The sequence below is a fragment of the Poecilia formosa genome, unplaced genomic scaffold (assembly GCF_000485575.1).
Source record: "Poecilia formosa unplaced genomic scaffold, Poecilia_formosa-5.1.2 Scaffold61, whole genome shotgun sequence".
Lineage (NCBI taxonomy): Eukaryota > Metazoa > Chordata > Actinopteri > Cyprinodontiformes > Poeciliidae > Poecilia > Poecilia formosa.
This window is the reverse complement of record NW_006800000.1, coordinates 2,039,857-2,056,282: the sequence shown is the minus strand read 5'-3', so window position 1 is coordinate 2,056,282 and position 16,426 is coordinate 2,039,857. Positions and strand designations below refer to the sequence as shown.

Genomic DNA, 16,426 nt, shown 5'->3' with positions numbered 1-16,426 from the left:
TATTAAAGCAATGATTTTATACTTGTTTGTGTTTCACACATTCCCTTGAGTATTTTTAAGAGCAGCAGCAGACTTCTGCTCCTGCACAGGTAATACAAATCAAAATGTCCCGTTATCGTGCTGCCACCTGGTGGATGAAGCAGACGTTACAAAGGCTTTCATATAAAACTGAAAAAATGTGGTTACATTTAAGTCGACTTTTGTTATGAAAATGGTTATTTAAAGCAGAGATCAGACAGAAATCAACTCCCACCGGCATACAAAACTGAACGGTGTTTATTACAAAATACATATCAGTTCATGTTATTTATGTTAAAACCAGCTTGGATTGAAACAGATGGAATTAAATATTTTTGAGTTGAAAAGAAATGAATGGGAATCTTAATTTCTCGCATTAAAAGCAGAGAAGGCGGCCGCTTTATACAATTGGATGAATCGTCTCTAGGATCTTGAGAAACTATTTTCTGAGCTTCAACTAACTGATGATGTGTCAAGAGGTCACCGGTTTATTCGAAGCGTCCTTCATTCAGCCGGAGCTCCCTGGTTCTTCTTCTCCTGCCAGGACTTCTTCCTCAGCTCCAGCTCAATGTCGGTGAACGAGGCCGGGCCCCAGTTAGTGATTCTCTGAGCTCCTTTATGACCTAAACCAAACAGCACAAACAGATGTAAGCCACAGAGAGAAACACTGTTTCTTGACCTCTGACCTACAGAATGCCATTGTCGGTGTTAATTCACGGCAGACCCTTACGGCTAAAAGGGTGAATGAATTTATCCTACCTGGCTGGATGAGACGAACCAGCCCTTCGTGTTTGGCCACTTTATCTTTCCAAGTTTTTGTCTTGTTGGCTGCTCGCTCCAGTTTTCGTGATACCTCCTTTAGAAGAGGAGAAAAGGCAGAGATAGATCATTTAAAAAATATATTTTCTCCTGTACTGATAAGGATTTAGAATGACATACTGTCAGAAATTATTAATTAAATTCAGCTTCGGCTAAGTTGTCATTTGTTCCCTTAAAATAAATTAAAAATTTCTTTTGAAAGCTTTCTACAGAGGCCATGAATGGTCAAATTTAATCGCTTTCCGCTCCCCTTATAACAAACATTTTCAGAAAACATATCAGAGGTTTCTGTGTTTAATCTGACTTGAGAAAATCCCAATGTCAGGATCCTTGATTGAAAATATAAAAACTGTCTAAGACTGTCATATNAAGAACCAAAAAATCTTTCCATCATGGTGAATCTCAGCAGCATGAGCTCAGACACTTGGGCAATCTGTCTCTGTATCTGATCTTATCTGTGCGCTGCCGGTGTATAGATGCGTGCATGGTGTCAGTGGTGTGAATGCAGGTTCTTATCTCGTCTCCTGCTCTGTCAGCTCTGAACTCGACGTGAACTCTGTTTCATTTCTAAGCCGTCTCTCTCGAAGAAGAAGAAGAAGATGAAGCAGAAACAGAAGAACAACAGGCTGACGTCGGTGTTGCACTGACTGAAGAAGCTCATTGTGCAGCCTGGCAGACACGAGTCAAAGCCAGTGCCCAGCTCTGACAGCTTCACCCAGGTACAATGCTCCTGTAACCAAAGCGCGACGGCGCGGAGGACAAAACTTGAGACGTGCGTGAGGCGAACAGAGGCCCTTTGTTATCTCAAAGTGGTTTGTTTTGACACCAGCATCTTACTGCTGCACGTCGCGTGCATTAGGGGAAATTAATCTCGCCGTGCGATTACTGGAACAATAAGCCAGATTATACAGCATCTACCAAACTAACGTGACGCTTTGTCTCGCTGATATCACTTTCAACATCGGGTGTCATCAGGTTCCCCTCTGAAGATTTTGATCCACCTGAGTGAGTGGAAGTGGTTTTAAGTGAGGTAATGCAGCCTCTCCTTCAGCAGGTTGTGTCAGCTCCTGTATCGGTTTGTCTCATGAGATTAGGGCACCGCTTACATCAGCGCCTTTTAGAAATCTGAACCGAGACGATGACAGAAGGTGCTCAAAGCTTTCAGATGTTGATTCATCTTGTTCCAGACTCAAATAGAAGAAGAAGAAGAAGAAGAAGGACATCTTTTAGTCCTCCAGGAGGAAAACACTGAGAGAGATGCCAAATTGTCTGGATGATTTTGAACTAGACCGGAGCATAGGTATTAGAATACGTTTAAAAACACTTGAAAATGTCAAGTTTAATTTGCTGAAACTTACATTTAGTTGAATCTAATGTGCTCATGGATCACTGTGCACTTTGCGTACACTCCAAACATATTTTGCAGGGTTAATAAATACATTTTTTTCTTTTTTTACCTTTCATCAAGTTAGAAACCTTAAACTTTAATATTTTTAAATGTGAGTCAAGACTTGATAGAATCAGTACAGTTAAGGCTGCAAGTTTGTGTTATGTTTCTACCAACTTTGTATGACTAGATATTAAGATTTTTTCCAATCTTCCTGCTCGATAGCTGCAGCCTCAGTCAGATTAGAAGGAGATCATCTGTGAACGACAATATTCAGGGTTTTTGGCTTTAACTGGGCCATTCTAGAACCTGGATATGCTTTGATCTAAGCTATTCCATTGCAGTTCAGGTCATGTATTTAGAGTTCTGCTGGACGGTGAACCACTGGCCCAGTTTTAAGTCCTCGGAAGCACCCAGCAGGTTGCTTTGTAATGAGCTCAATCCATTTTCTGTCCAGCTTCCCTGCTACCGCTAATGAACAGCATCCCCTCATCATAACACTGCCACCTTTATGTATCACCACATGGATAGTATGTTCAGTGTACTGTCTGGGAGGTTTCAGTCACACAGCATTTTCTATGTAGGGCAAAAACAAATACATTTTGGATACCCAATTAGAAGATCTTCCTCCATATTCTCTGTGATGTCAACGCAGCTTGTTGCAAACTTTAACAAAAAAAATACTTTTAATGCTTTTTTATTGCCACATTTTCATAAAACCCAGTTGTCATAGCACTCTTGGCTGCTTCTTTGATGAACATTTCCTTTGCCCAGACTGTCATTTCAAGTGCATGACAATGTCGTTGCTGTTGTGTGATACTCTTTCCACTTTTGGATTAAGCAACACTCTGTGAGATGTTTGGAGTCGGGATGTTGTTTTCTAACCTAGACGTGCTTTAAGTTTTTCCACAACTTTTCCCCTGACCTGTCTGCTGTGTGTCGCAATCTTCATGATTATGTTTGTTCATTAATGTTGTCTAAAATAAAAACAATTTTAAACCGTGACACTTTCACGAGTAACTACACACAAATGGAGTAATTGTCTAACTTCTGAAGGGAATTCTTTCCATTTTCTGTTACCATAGTAAAGGAGACTGCATGAAAAGACAAACCACATTTCTTTCCACTTCACATTTATGCATCTTTTGTTGGTCTGTCACATAAAACCTCATTGAATAACCTGACAAATCCTAGAGAGGTGTGAGTACTTTTGCAGGGCATGTGATGCATTTAAGAACAACGGGGGGGAAAACAAGACAAAAGCTACTCAATAAGTATACTGAAATACTATTAAAGCAATGATTTTATACTTGTTTGTGTTTCACACATTCCCTTGAGTATTTTTAAGAGCAGCAGCAGACTTCTGCTCCTGCACAGGTAATGCAAATCAAAATGTCCCGTTATCGTGCTGCCACCTGGTGGATGAAGCAGACGTTACAAAGGCTTTCATATAAAACTGAAAAAATGTGGTTACATTTAAGTCGACTTTTGTTATGAAAATGGTTATTTAAAGCAGAGATCGGACAGAAATCAACTCCCAACGGCATACAAAACTGAACGGTGTTTATTACAAAATACATATCAGTTCATGTTATTTATGTTAAAACCAGCTTGGATTGAAACAGATGGAATTAAATATTTTTGAGTTGAATAGAAATGAATGGGAATCTTAATTTCTCGCATTAAAAGCAGAGAAGGCGGCCGCTTTATACAATTGGATGAATCGTCTCTAGGATCTTGAGAAACTATTTTCTGAGCTTCAACTAACTGATGATGTGTCAAGAGGTCACCGGTTTATTCGAAGCGTCCTTCACTCAGCCGGAGCTCCCTGGTTCTTCTTCTCCTGCCAGGACTTCTTCCTCAGCTCCAGCTCAATGTCGGTGAACGAGGCCGGGCCCCAGTTAGTGATTCTCTGAGCTCCTTTATGACCTAAACCAAACAGCACAAACAGATGTAAGCCACAGAGAGAAACACTGTTTCTTGACCTCTGACCTACAGAATGCCATTGTCGGTGTTAATTCACGGCAGACCCTTACGGCTAAAGGGTGAATGAATTTATCCTACCTGGCTGGATGAGACGAACCAGCCCTTCGTGTTTGGCCACTTTATCTTTCCAAGTTTTTGTCTTGTTGGCTGCTCGCTCCAGTTTTCGTGATACCTCCTTTGGAAGAGGAGAAAAGGCAGAGATAGATCATTTAAAAAATATATTTTCTCCTGTACTGATAAGGATTTAGAATGACATACTGTCAGAAATTATTAATTAAATTCAGCTTCGGCTAAGATGTCATTTGTTCCCTTAAAATAAATTAAAAATTTCTTTTGAAAGCTTTCTACAGAGGCCATGAATGGTCAAATTTAATCGCTTTCCGCTCCCCTTATAACAAACATTTTCAGAAAACATATCAGAGGTTTCTGTGTTTAATCTGACTTGAGAAAATCCCAATGTCAGGATCCTTGATTGAAAATATAAAAACTGTCTAAGACTGTCATATTCAACGGATGGAGAGACAGAGAGTGAGAGGTGGTACAAAATTAATTGTTGTAGTGTACAACTTTGCCACTAGATGTCAGCAAACTCCACACACTAGCATCTTAATTTCAGCAAGTTGAACAGATTCAATTCATGTTGTATACATTTTGTTGTTTTTTTTTTTTTTTACATTTTAATTTATTGTTTTAACTGTTATTTAGTAGGGAATTTAATTATTTATTAAATCACCTTCTTCTACTACCAAAGGGAAAACGTTTCATTTGTAATGCTAAAAACATAAATATTTACTTCACCCCGCCTCTGTCTGATCTATGAATGGTTATGAACCTGATACTGCTCCAGCGCCCCCTGCCGTTCCTTCTCCAGTCTGTCCAGCTGCTGAGACGCCGCCTGCAGCTCTCTCTCCTTGGCCAGCTGCTCGGCCATCAGCTCCTCCTTCTCCGCCTCCGTCTGAGTCAGCGTCCTCTGCTGCTTCAGGTAGATCTGCTCCAGCTCCGTCCTCTTTGCTGCCTCTTCCTCCAGTAACCTGTTATAAAAGCAGACAGGAAACACTCTTAATATGTCTTTAAATAATCCTGTGAGTTTCAGAAGAACAGGGAAGCACCACACATTGTTCTACGAACAGGGCAGAGATTGAGAGTTTCTTCTTGTTAAAAGTGAGTTTTTCCGTTGCACTGTCGCCACATGCTTGATCAGAAGGAGGGTGTTGACATTTTCTTGTGCATTGGCATGATAAAATGAATATGAACCAACCTGAAAATGATGTGATTTGCACACCGGTCATTAATGCCAGCAGTTAAACTTTTACAAAGCCCCTATGTCTCTAAGGTTGCTCAGCCTGTTAATGAAGTTAAGTCGGATACTTGTGCTGCTTTTTTTTAAAATATGTTTTTCCTTGTATTGTTTGACTGTTATCACAGCTACAGTTTGCTTAACTCGACACAAAACTGCACAAACACTCACTCACTATGACCACAATCATTATCATTATTGCTCTTAAGCTAACTATTAACAGTTTGAACTCGACTTGGTCATGCTAGGTTTGTTTCTGAGACCTGGCCTGCAGCTTCCTCATGGCCTCCTCATCCTGCTTGGCCTGCCTCTCGTCCTCTAGGGCTTCCTGCAGCCGGTGGTACATGTCTTCGAGCTCTCTGACCCGCTGGAGGTACTGGTCCAGCTCGCTGGACTTCTGAGCCATCTGCTCCTCCATCTCCTGCCGGACCTGAAATAGTTGACACGGTTTTAGTGAGTCGGCTAAAATTGGCACACTAAAATGTTAGGATGAGAGCTTTTTATGCAATGTTTCCCCCAAATATGACTTAATGAACTTAGAGCGAAAAAAAGAAAAGATGCAACTCCTGAAATTATGCGACGTATAAATTCCAGTTAATTTTTTGTCATTGTTTTTAAAGGGATTTAAAACTTAAAACTCTCATTTATAACACCAAAAGACAGTCAGATTATTCTAAAAGAGAAATTAAATAAAATATAGAAGATGCATGTGTAGGAGCTTACTTTTCTGTTTTCCCTACATAGGAAAAATCTGTTTAATGTCAAGACAGTGAATAAGCAAAGAAGCCTAATTTCTCCTCAACCAGGAAACAAAAATCCCCTGGATTTTCCCAAACTTTTCCCACATGATTAGCTCTGAAACCATGGTTTCCTCATTAAAGTTTAATCTCATGTGGAGTCTTGGTTTTAATCCCAAAGCTGTGAGATTAGTGAGACAATTCAGGTTGTCACAGATGCAACTCCATGAAAAAATCATTACTTATTTGATTATTTTACTCATTTTTTGAAACGTCATCCAAGCCAACCTGCCCATCGGTGGATAACTAATTGCATTTCTTGTTAAAACATAACTGTGATTAACCACTACTTGGCCATCTACGCTCAGTTTCACCAACAGCACATTGACCTTGTGAAATAAAGACGTTACTCAACATGAAAGTGAAACATTTTAGCTCCTTTCTTTAACCCTATTCAAAGGTTTACACAACGTAATGTGTGGCTTGTTAGTACTAGGTACTCTGGTGACCCGGTACCAGAGTACCAGGGCGCAGCATCGCATGCCTTGTGTGCATCAAAGTATCAATGAAGGTCAGAGCTGGAGCAGAAATAACAACATCTGCCTTAATATCGCAAGAATTTGAGTTTTTCTAATTGCGGCTTTTTGTTCCCAGTGGTCAGTCGCCACGGTGGCAAATAACAGGCACCACAGAGCTCCTATTAAAACCCTGGTCGGGGTTTATTTAGGTCATTTAAGCAGCTGTTCTCAGTATTGGATAAGTTCCTCTTGTTTGTGCAGAATTTTTATTTATTTATTTTAAACGTATTTTTGTCGACTTCACGTTTCTGTCGGCACACCAACATGGAAATAATAACTCAAACACATGACCTTTGTCGTGATCATCACAATTACATTTTTCTTTTTATTAATAAGTTTCTTTAAGCATTTACACCAGTGATGTGATGCCATACTTATAAAGCAGCGAGTGAAAAACCTTTACCATTTTTTCTCTCTCCAGGTCTAATCTGTACCGATCCTGCAGGTCTGACTGTTTTTTCTTCCTCCGGAGCTCCTCCAGCTCTGCTTTGGCTTTGGCCTCTTCCATTTTCTGTAAAAAAAAAAAAAGAGGTTCTGCTTGAACCGAGGCCACAGCCAGCACAAAAAAAACCTGTTTATATAGTTTCTGAGGTTTGATTAAAGAGGATGCTTTAAAGTGACTCCTTTTTAAATCGGCATCCTGGGCTCCGATATAACTCTGCACAAATCCACTTTTAGCTCTTGCAAATATGAAACGCGGTTTGACATTTAAAAAAAAAAAAATAAAATAGCTGAGTGGTCAAAGAAAAAGAGAAGTGAAATATGAGGAATAATCTGCTTCGCCTTTAATAGTATTGAGCGTGCAAACCATGTTTCAGACACAGGTGTCACTAAATGATATATTAGGCAGTTTGCATAAAAGTTTTACTTCCCTTTTTACTACTAGTGTTTTCTGAGATAAACCACAATATGTGGGGGGAAGAAAAAAAAAAAAGAGTAGATGTGATCAACGCCTAAGTTCAACTGAATTAATGCTCTCCCTATTTTTGTAAGATTTTTATTTCTTATTCTAAGGCACAGCCAAGGTCCACAGACGGACTGAACGACCGCTTGACTTGCAATTGGGATTTATCTTTGAAAATATTTGGAGGGTGTCAACCACAGACCAGCCTCATGTCTTCCAGTTGTCTCTGTTTGGCCTCGTTAGCCGCCTGGAGGTTCTTCATCCTCTCCGTCAGGTGCTGCTCGTCCAGCTGCTGCTTCTGCCGCAGCTCCCGACGCCTCAGCCGCGCCTCGCGGTGCGGAGACAGCAGGCCGAGCCTCAGCAGCTGGATGCACGTTTGTATAGCTGCCGGAAAACATGTGGAGAGGGAGCTCAGGGACGGGGGGAGGAGGGAGGGGGGAACGTTTCAAAAAATGAAGGGATGACGGGGAGGAAGTCGTCTAGTCGGTACCTTGAATCCATTCCTGCTTCTTCTTCTTGTCCGAAGCGCTGATCTCAAAGCTTTTATCCAGGCACTTAATAATAAAGAGGCACTTCTTCCCGTCTTTATCTAGCAGAGACTGGAGAGGACAAATAGAAAAATAATTTAAAAAAAATCACATGAAAGTGAAATCAAATAAAATAATAAACCAATTATTAAAATAAAACTCCACCTTACCTCCACGCAGCAGCTTTGGTCAAGAACGATGTCTCCCTTCTTCTCCGTGAGGTCTTCGCAGACGTAGTAGGTCAGCGAAGTGGGTCGAAGGACGAACCAGCGCTCCATCCAGTTCTTCCTCTTGTGGCCTTTTTTCATCATGTAGCCCTTTGAAACACAACACCGAGTTGAGCCGAGGCGTTCCTCAGGCCTGCGCGTCTTCTTACCCCCCCCCCAACCTGCTGGGCGTCCTGTCCGACCTGCTTGAGAATGTCCAGGATGAGCTCCGAAAACACCTCGTTGATGCTCATGGACAGGATCTGGCGGTCCACGTCGTTGCTGAAGTAGATGACTCCCACCAGCTCGATCAGCTCCCATACAGTCAGGCAGCTCTTCGCGCTGTGCTGCATCCTGTAGTCTGTGAACTTCTCCTCGCACCACCCGATCCCCATGGCCTCCGTCAGCTTTCGCAGAAAATACTCGACCTACACGGGTGGACAAAACGGCCTTACTTGAAGCTTCAAAAGCAACGTAGGCGCGCGGTTAATTTTTTTGAACAGCTCTGAAACGACAACATTTTCTTTGCAATCTTTTTTGGTGACGTGTAGGAATGCTGCTTATTGCCAAGAAACACTAGGAAGACGTCCACTTTCTCAAAAGTAATAATTAAAATACGTCAGATTGCGTTCTCTCCGACAAAAAGTCATTATAGTAATAGATTATGATGTATAAACACGAGCCTGAAATATCAGCACAGTGGCGGGAATTTCACGGCTTGTTACGTCGCGGTCAGAACTCCGTATCAACCGAGGTAGAAATGAATCAAAACTAACTCCCACAGATTTCATGAGCGAATTTCAGGCCAGAAAGAAGAAAACAAGATGATTCAGAGAACACAAGGAGAATTCTCGAAGCCAGCCATAATCTCTTCAGTGTGTGTTTTCTGATTAGATTATACCGTTTAAAAGTAGTCTGGAGCAATGCCTCCACAGAACACCTCTCAAAGCCTGACAACTGCTTGCACCTGACCATGTCAGCAGTTTTTGTGCAGCTTTTCACAAAAGTTAAGAGTAAAACCATATCTACAGCAAAAGATCCTTTTCTGAAAGTCACATATTCAAGAAATAGAAAATAATCCTGCAAAGATAACCCTGCTCACGCTTCATCAGATTATCTGCTGGATGCACCAAGTTTTCAGCTCAGATCCTATTTATTTGAGCTAAAATACTGTTTACCAGGTTATCGTTGGTATTTTTCCTATATCCAACAAAAGGAATGGAGACAAATTGCTCAGTTTCTGCTTGTGATCAAATTGAAAAGGTGAATATTTTCCATATGTCGTGATTAATCCACTTTATAAACCTGCACGATCCAAAAGTCAGAATTGAGAAGCTAATTGGAAAAAAAAATGCTTCTGAAAATAATCAGGGAAGGAAAAACTGAAACAGAAAGGCACGGACTAATCCAGATATTTGGATCAGCTGGAATTACAAAAATTCCTCTTTAAGCCTCTTCCTCACCTCCTCGAAGACAATCACCAGCGGGTATTTGTCTTCCGACAGGAAGTTAAAAATGCACCAGACTTTGAACGCATCGGCATCTGAGATGATCAGACGATGACGGTGAATATTCTTTTTGTAGCACAGAGTCCAGCACATCCGGTAGAACTCCAGCACGTCGAAATCCTCCTGCACCTGCGGACGAGAACACGGAGTCAGAGAGGAGTCGAAGGGAGACGCCGGCGACCTGCTTGTTTACAAGTGCAGAGCCAAAGGATCGCTGCCGGTCTCCCCTGGAAACCTTAAAGGCTGCAGGATGTGAGGTGATGTTGTTACAGGGCTCATTTTTATTCAGGTCAGAGTTTGGCGGAGAAAAGGGAAGAAAAACGCCTCGCAGCTCAACAAAGGAAGCCTGAGCTGCTTGCTAACTGGACCGAGTCAACTAAAACTTATCAGAGCCACAGCTATTTTGAATACTAATGGGACCACTCTTGCGTAAAAATTAGAGAAAACGTCTTACTCAGAATTTGCAACCATTTCCACATTTAGATGATGAGTCACTTTAATGTGGCACAAAGGAAGTGATCATGAGATTAATTTGTGTGGTTGACGTTTCAGCGGAGAATTATTATAAATCTTTCAATAATGTAAAACTATATTCCGCTGAATCGATGATTGGAAAAGCAACAATGTGAAGAAGCTATAGTAAAACTATTCTTTAATTTACCACAAATAAAAAAAAAAACATAGTGTCAACAAGTCTTGATTACTTTATTATTTTCTATTAAATTTACTTTGGTTTAATCAAAAAAAAAATTACTCACTAGTTTTTCAATCTGGAGATTTATCATTTTAGCTTTTGGCAAATAATCAACCAGATAACTCATTTACAATAAATAGTTTAATTACTTATTTTTACAAAACTTGGCTGAAATTCAAGCACTTAAAGTTTTTTTTTTTTAAAAATCCCATATCTGCTTTTACGTTATTAAATTTTCAAAAACCTAACCTGTACATGGTTTTTTTATTATTATTTTTTTTTTTTTTACATGTTTAATTAGCAACTTTTATTTTTTTTTCCACAGAAGGATTTTTTTTTTTTTTTGGCACATGATAAACTAAAGAAACTATATTTCTAAAAGAATTCAATTTTTAAACACTAACAGTTATTTTAGACATATCATTCAATAAAGTCTGATGATTCACCACATTATGACCTAATATTGTGCAAAGAATTGCCTCCATAGTTATGAAATTGACATCTGGTAAAGAGTCTGAACATCATTTTTAACAAAACATTTAATTTCTAACAAATGAAAGACAATTGATCAGAGCAAGTAAATTATCATGTTTAAAGTAGACTTTGTGAAACATGTAATTTAATCAAGGTCAAAGTAGCCAATGTGCAAATATTATTGCACCGGGAGAAAAAATTCATGACTGTACACATTATTTCATAACTCACACATTTTAAATTTGGATCTTTGTCTCAGAGAAGTCCACATTTATACTTTGTTTACTTTAGATTCTGTGTAAGCCTGAAATTATTTTTAACAAATAAAATAAAACAAAAGAAAGACAGTCTTTCACTGTTCATTATGACAATATAAAAATAAATGTACATTTTCTTCACCTCACATGAACCACATTGCTACAACTCCCAGATTATGAATCGTGCATTCTTTTATCACTTGGAGCTATGGTTAAGTTCAAATGTATTCCTATGTCTAGAAGGTGTGGGTTTAGACCAATATTAAAATTTTATCACCATTTTTCCAGTCTCACTGCTGGACCGCTCCAGCAGTCTGACTATTTTAGTGAACATCTTAAATGTAGCGAAACAAACCGAGCGAAATGATCCAAAACGCCAACATGCAGCGACCGCCCGATGCCAGGAAGAGACACAAGAAGATGCAATTTTATATTTTGTAGATTTGTTTTAAATCATTCAAGACTCACTTGAATTATTGTGAATCTGGGAGACAAAGATTAGGGTGCTGGCACGGAGGCCTTCCAACCTCAAATACTTAGAGCTCATCATCAAAGATGATTCCTCAACATTTCAGTAGAAACAGGAAAATGCAGCTCAGAAATAGTAATAAATGTTGTATTAATGTAACACAAAAAATGTCTGTTTAAAATTGCGTATAGTTAATTTGTGTCACGCCATTTTGTAGTGAAATGTAAAGAGACACATTTTACATCGTCTTATAACATTTTGAGAGAAGCCCGTCTCAAGAAACATAATTCTTGGTTGAATGAAGAATATCTTTTGACATATTTAAGTTTGCAAAACTGTGGAGTCAATGGTTACTCATAAATGCTCACATAAGTAAATGCACATTTTTCGTCTATATGTCTTTTGCAAACTGGGCAAATATTTTAAAAACATGGTTTCAGAGTGTGACGGAGATATTAAAAAGTTTTGTTGTTTTTTTTTAACCACTCTTGGTCCTCACCTTGTCAAGAATGTACCTGTTGAGGTAAGGCATGTAGCCCTCATTAGACAGAGGTCCCTTATCATCTTCTTTAAAATGCTCTTCAAAGGTCAAAGGGTCATGGGGGATCTTCATTACTGTGCACAGGTTGTAGGAGAGCACCTACACAACAACAAATACACCGGAGCACAACTGTGAATGTCAATGCATTTATTCATTCAAACCTCAGAGTCCAGTAAAATAGCATTACGATCTTCAGAGAACAGTAATCAAATGGCTGTCTGTCACATCTACACGCATCACCAGCCAAGCGATCCTTCAGTTCCTGCCAGTGACATCTCTAAGCTTTTAGATTATGGACTGTTGCTCTCAGCTGCACTACTGCAAAAGGTCATCAGTTTCAGTTCAGTTCTGCTGCTTTGCACCGCTGATAATATTTTGTCTGACAAAGTGTCACAAAAATAAAACGCTTACCTATAAACACTCGAGTTTTTCACGAGAGAAGTCAGTGAAGCTCGTTTTACACCTTAAAACGCCAAAAAGGCAACAGCTGCTTCCAGTACACCATGTCACAAAACTCTTAATTTTCTCAAACTGATTGCTTGACCCCAAAATCCAATGGTTTCCAAGGTTACCAAATCCCAATTAGAGCAATGGTTTGCTTCAATGGTTTGATGGGCAGATTGTCCGCATGATGTGATTAAGGCTGGAGGTAGAAAGAGTTTTTTGTTTTTAAAGCTCTCAGTAGACAAATTTTGTTATTTATTTCCAGTTTTGTTTTAACCATGACATGCGAAACAAATTTAGATATTTTTAGTTGCCAAACCATTTACAGAAGAGAAGATTAAATGAAAAAAAAACAACAACTCCTAAAATCGCCCAAAATAGTAACTCGAATGAGGCATAAAAACAATTACTGTTCAAGTTCTGGTAATAGCAGATTAACACACAAAGAGATTGTGTTTACTATTACAATACAGAGATGTTAAATTATGAAAAATAAAATATGAAACAAAATCAGGACTAAATTAATGGTGATATATCTGTACACGCGGACGCCATTACTGTTTGGAAATACAGTGTAAACAGAAAACAGACATCTTATAAAATTGATTTCCCAATAAATTGCAGAAGTAGCTGAAATGTTGCTCATTATTTTCTCACAGAAGTACGTAGAAGCAGAAATCATACAGGATGCAAAAGTGCTAATCCAAGTGTTTGAGGTCAGACTAAAGTGAACAGAAATTAAAACTCGCCTTTAACTGAGATTTGGAGACTTTCCCACGGTGGTCCACGTCCAGGGCCGTGAACGCATGCCAGATGGCTTTCAGCAGCTCCTCTCGAAGCCACATTTTGTCTTCCAGCGGCACCAGAACCAGCAGTGGTTCCGTGAGTGTGCTGTGTTTGGGTCTGAGCCTGTTTCTGCGCCCTTTAGGCAAAACCAAGAGAAGGAGAAGTGTGATGCGCACTCCACGTGATGTTTAGTTGGTCAGGTTTCTCCCCCGCCCACCCCTCATTATCCAAATATTGGCCAATATTCAGGGGGTTTAATCTGACATTGGTGGGAAGAAAGCAGCCAATCTACAATGTGCTCTAAGTTTAGATAAAGTTTGAAAAAAGAAAAACTGCTTTCTTGTTTTTATTTTAAGAAATGTTGTCCTTCCTTCTTGTTCAGTGAGATTCTCCCACTGATTAATATGCCGCGTTTGATCAGCGCCACCTGCTGCTGCTATTTCTTAAGGAGTTTTAAATGTTTCCCTGCACATTTTGTATTAAGTTTGCAAAAATAAGCATTGATTTAGAGGCGTGTGAAAAGGATTGCTTCACGAGGTTGAATTAAGAGCAACCCGATTAAGAGCCTGTTTGTGTAATTCAAATAAGTTATGAGACTTTTATAAATCTTCAAGTCGTTCCCGGATTGCTAACTAACTCGATACTCCTCCTTAAATGTGGATTACAAATCAATCCTCCGATAACACCGAGAACCGCATCAGCTCCAAACCACTACTCTCCCATGTCTAAGGAGTAAATATGTTTTTGGTTCGTTTTCAGAATCTTAAAAATACTATTTGACACATTTAGCAACAAAAAAGAAATAATAATCGTGTAGTCCTGTTGATGCCATTCCTTTGTTTTATTTTTTTTTTCTCGAAAGCAGACAAAAATAGTTTAGACCCACTAAACTGAAACTCGGACCTTAATAAGTTATAGCTTCTCCAGCTGCAGATGTTTAAACAAATCCTCTTTTTGGGTGGGATAAGCTTCCCCTTGTGTTTGTTGAATGTTTAGTCACAAAACCCTGTTTTTATAATCCTAATTAGGAGTTTGAACACACTGTCAAATAATAGTTATTTACCCCTTAAACTATTTATCATAATTTGTTCTGGGAGGCTGAGAGAGAACGGATTCTTTTAGTACGTTTTGAGTTAATGAAGACAAAGTTAAATGTTTTATGTTGATGTTCTGTTTGATGTTGCTTAGAAAGACTTGATCTCCCTTTTCATGCTTAATTGAAATCCGAAAACTGTTAAGTTCGGTAAAGAATACCAGTTTTTTTTTTTTTTTATGTAGCGTGCTTTATAGCTGAACAAAGTTTTAACAGCGACTCCATGACCCCATTACAGTGCTGCATTTATAGACCTCTGATCTAAAACAGAAGTTAAAAACCTCCCAGTTCCAATTTAACATAGGGCTTTCATTAATTTCAAACCATAATCAAAATGAACTCAAACCTATCATACTCACTGTTTCTCCCAAATATATTTTTTTCTACTTTTCCTGAGCTACATTCGTCAAAATTTAAACCATAAAAAATACACAGAACCCAATCAATATTTTTTACATACTAATAAAAACATTTTAAGTTTTTTTTTTTTTGGCACTTGTGGCCTTTATTCATCAGTAGCTTGACAGGGAAAGGGGGCAGAGTGAGAAGAAGAGTACATGCAGCAAACGGGTCCAGGACTGGGAGCTGAACGTGGCTCAGCCGCGTCGAGAGCTGCAGCGTTTGTAATGTGGTCGCCCTCGCTCTACCGCCGATCCACCTGCTGCCTCCACAGAAACACTTTTCTGACGATCTCGTCAGAAAACAAAACAAAAACAAAAAAAAAAATCCGGCCACCTGCAGCATGTGAACGACTCTACGCGGGACTGTATGTTGGTTAAAATATGACAAAAAATAAAAAAAAATAAATAAAATAAACAGTCAAACATGATTCCCTTAGCTTCTTTTTTTTTTTAATATGTTGTATATATAGATGGTTCATCCATACACCAACCAAAAGCTCGAGACCTTCACGATAAGTTGAATTGTACATGCTTCAGCGATGTATCCAACGGCACATCCAGGGCTGACAAACACTTGTCCTATTAGCCATACTGAACACCAAAAGCATCCTCTCGTCCTGAAATTGTGTGTGCAACTGATTCCCTCCAACCAGATGCATTTGTTAAATCAGCTGTTAACACCTGCAAAGTAACAAAAGTTACAGCCTGTATTCCCCCATTCTTAAATAGTCTTGAATTAAAAAAAAAAAAAAAAAAAATTGCAGTCTGATACAGAAGGCTAGAAGACCTGAACAATATGAAAGTGCTAGTCATTAATTTACAGAGATCAGGCATCACATAGTGCTATGAATTATCCAATATGCTACATATGAATACAGCTGTTGATACCTTACAAAAGCCTCTGGTCGCTTTTTTTTTTATTTATTTTTTTTTTCAAGGCTACTTGAAAAAAAAAATCAATAACCTTGGCTTGTATGTACATAAACGTGGGTGTTTGTTTATGCAGAAAGATTCGCAGATTTCACCACTACCAGAGGTATAATCTTATCGTGGCCCCTTGGCCACGGCGATAATGAAATATTTAGTCCCATTATCAATTCTAGCAGATAATCCATCCCATCCCTCCCATCCCTCTTTATTTGTTTCAGTGGGAAGAAAATACGAAGGAGTTGCTGTCTCAGGGGCTCCAGCGGACAGCGTTGTTCAGAGCTTCTTCTCTTGCTTCCTGCTCAAGTTCTTGGTTTGGTTTCCTGAGCCATCGGTTGCATTTTTAGTTGCTTTTACCCCCCGCCCCCCCCCC

The 16,426-nt window shown here is 39.3% G+C and overlaps 1 protein-coding gene and 1 long non-coding RNA gene across 2 annotated transcripts; both read right to left on the bottom strand.

Moving 5' to 3' along the window:
* On the bottom strand, positions 1–892 carry LOC103139465 (uncharacterized). Its single transcript, XR_476405.2, has 2 exons — positions 778–892; positions 1–641 (listed from the first exon to the last, which is right to left on the bottom strand). It is a non-coding gene; the product is annotated as an uncharacterized LOC103139465 (long non-coding RNA).
* A 2,620-nt stretch (positions 893–3,512) lies between these two features.
* Positions 3,513–13,868, bottom strand: LOC103139464 (switch-associated protein 70-like). The gene is made up of 12 exons (XM_007554100.2): positions 13,596–13,868; positions 12,361–12,501; positions 9,923–10,096; positions 8,663–8,887; positions 8,424–8,570; positions 8,217–8,325; positions 7,929–8,110; positions 7,226–7,333; positions 5,771–5,937; positions 5,043–5,241; positions 4,289–4,385; positions 3,513–4,153 (listed from the first exon to the last, which is right to left on the bottom strand). Exons 1-12 carry the CDS (start codon positions 13,689–13,691, stop codon positions 4,035–4,037), a joined length of 1,764 nt encoding a protein of 587 aa, XP_007554162.1. The 5' UTR covers positions 13,692–13,868; the 3' UTR covers positions 3,513–4,034.
* Between the last annotated feature and the right edge of the window lie 2,558 nt (positions 13,869–16,426).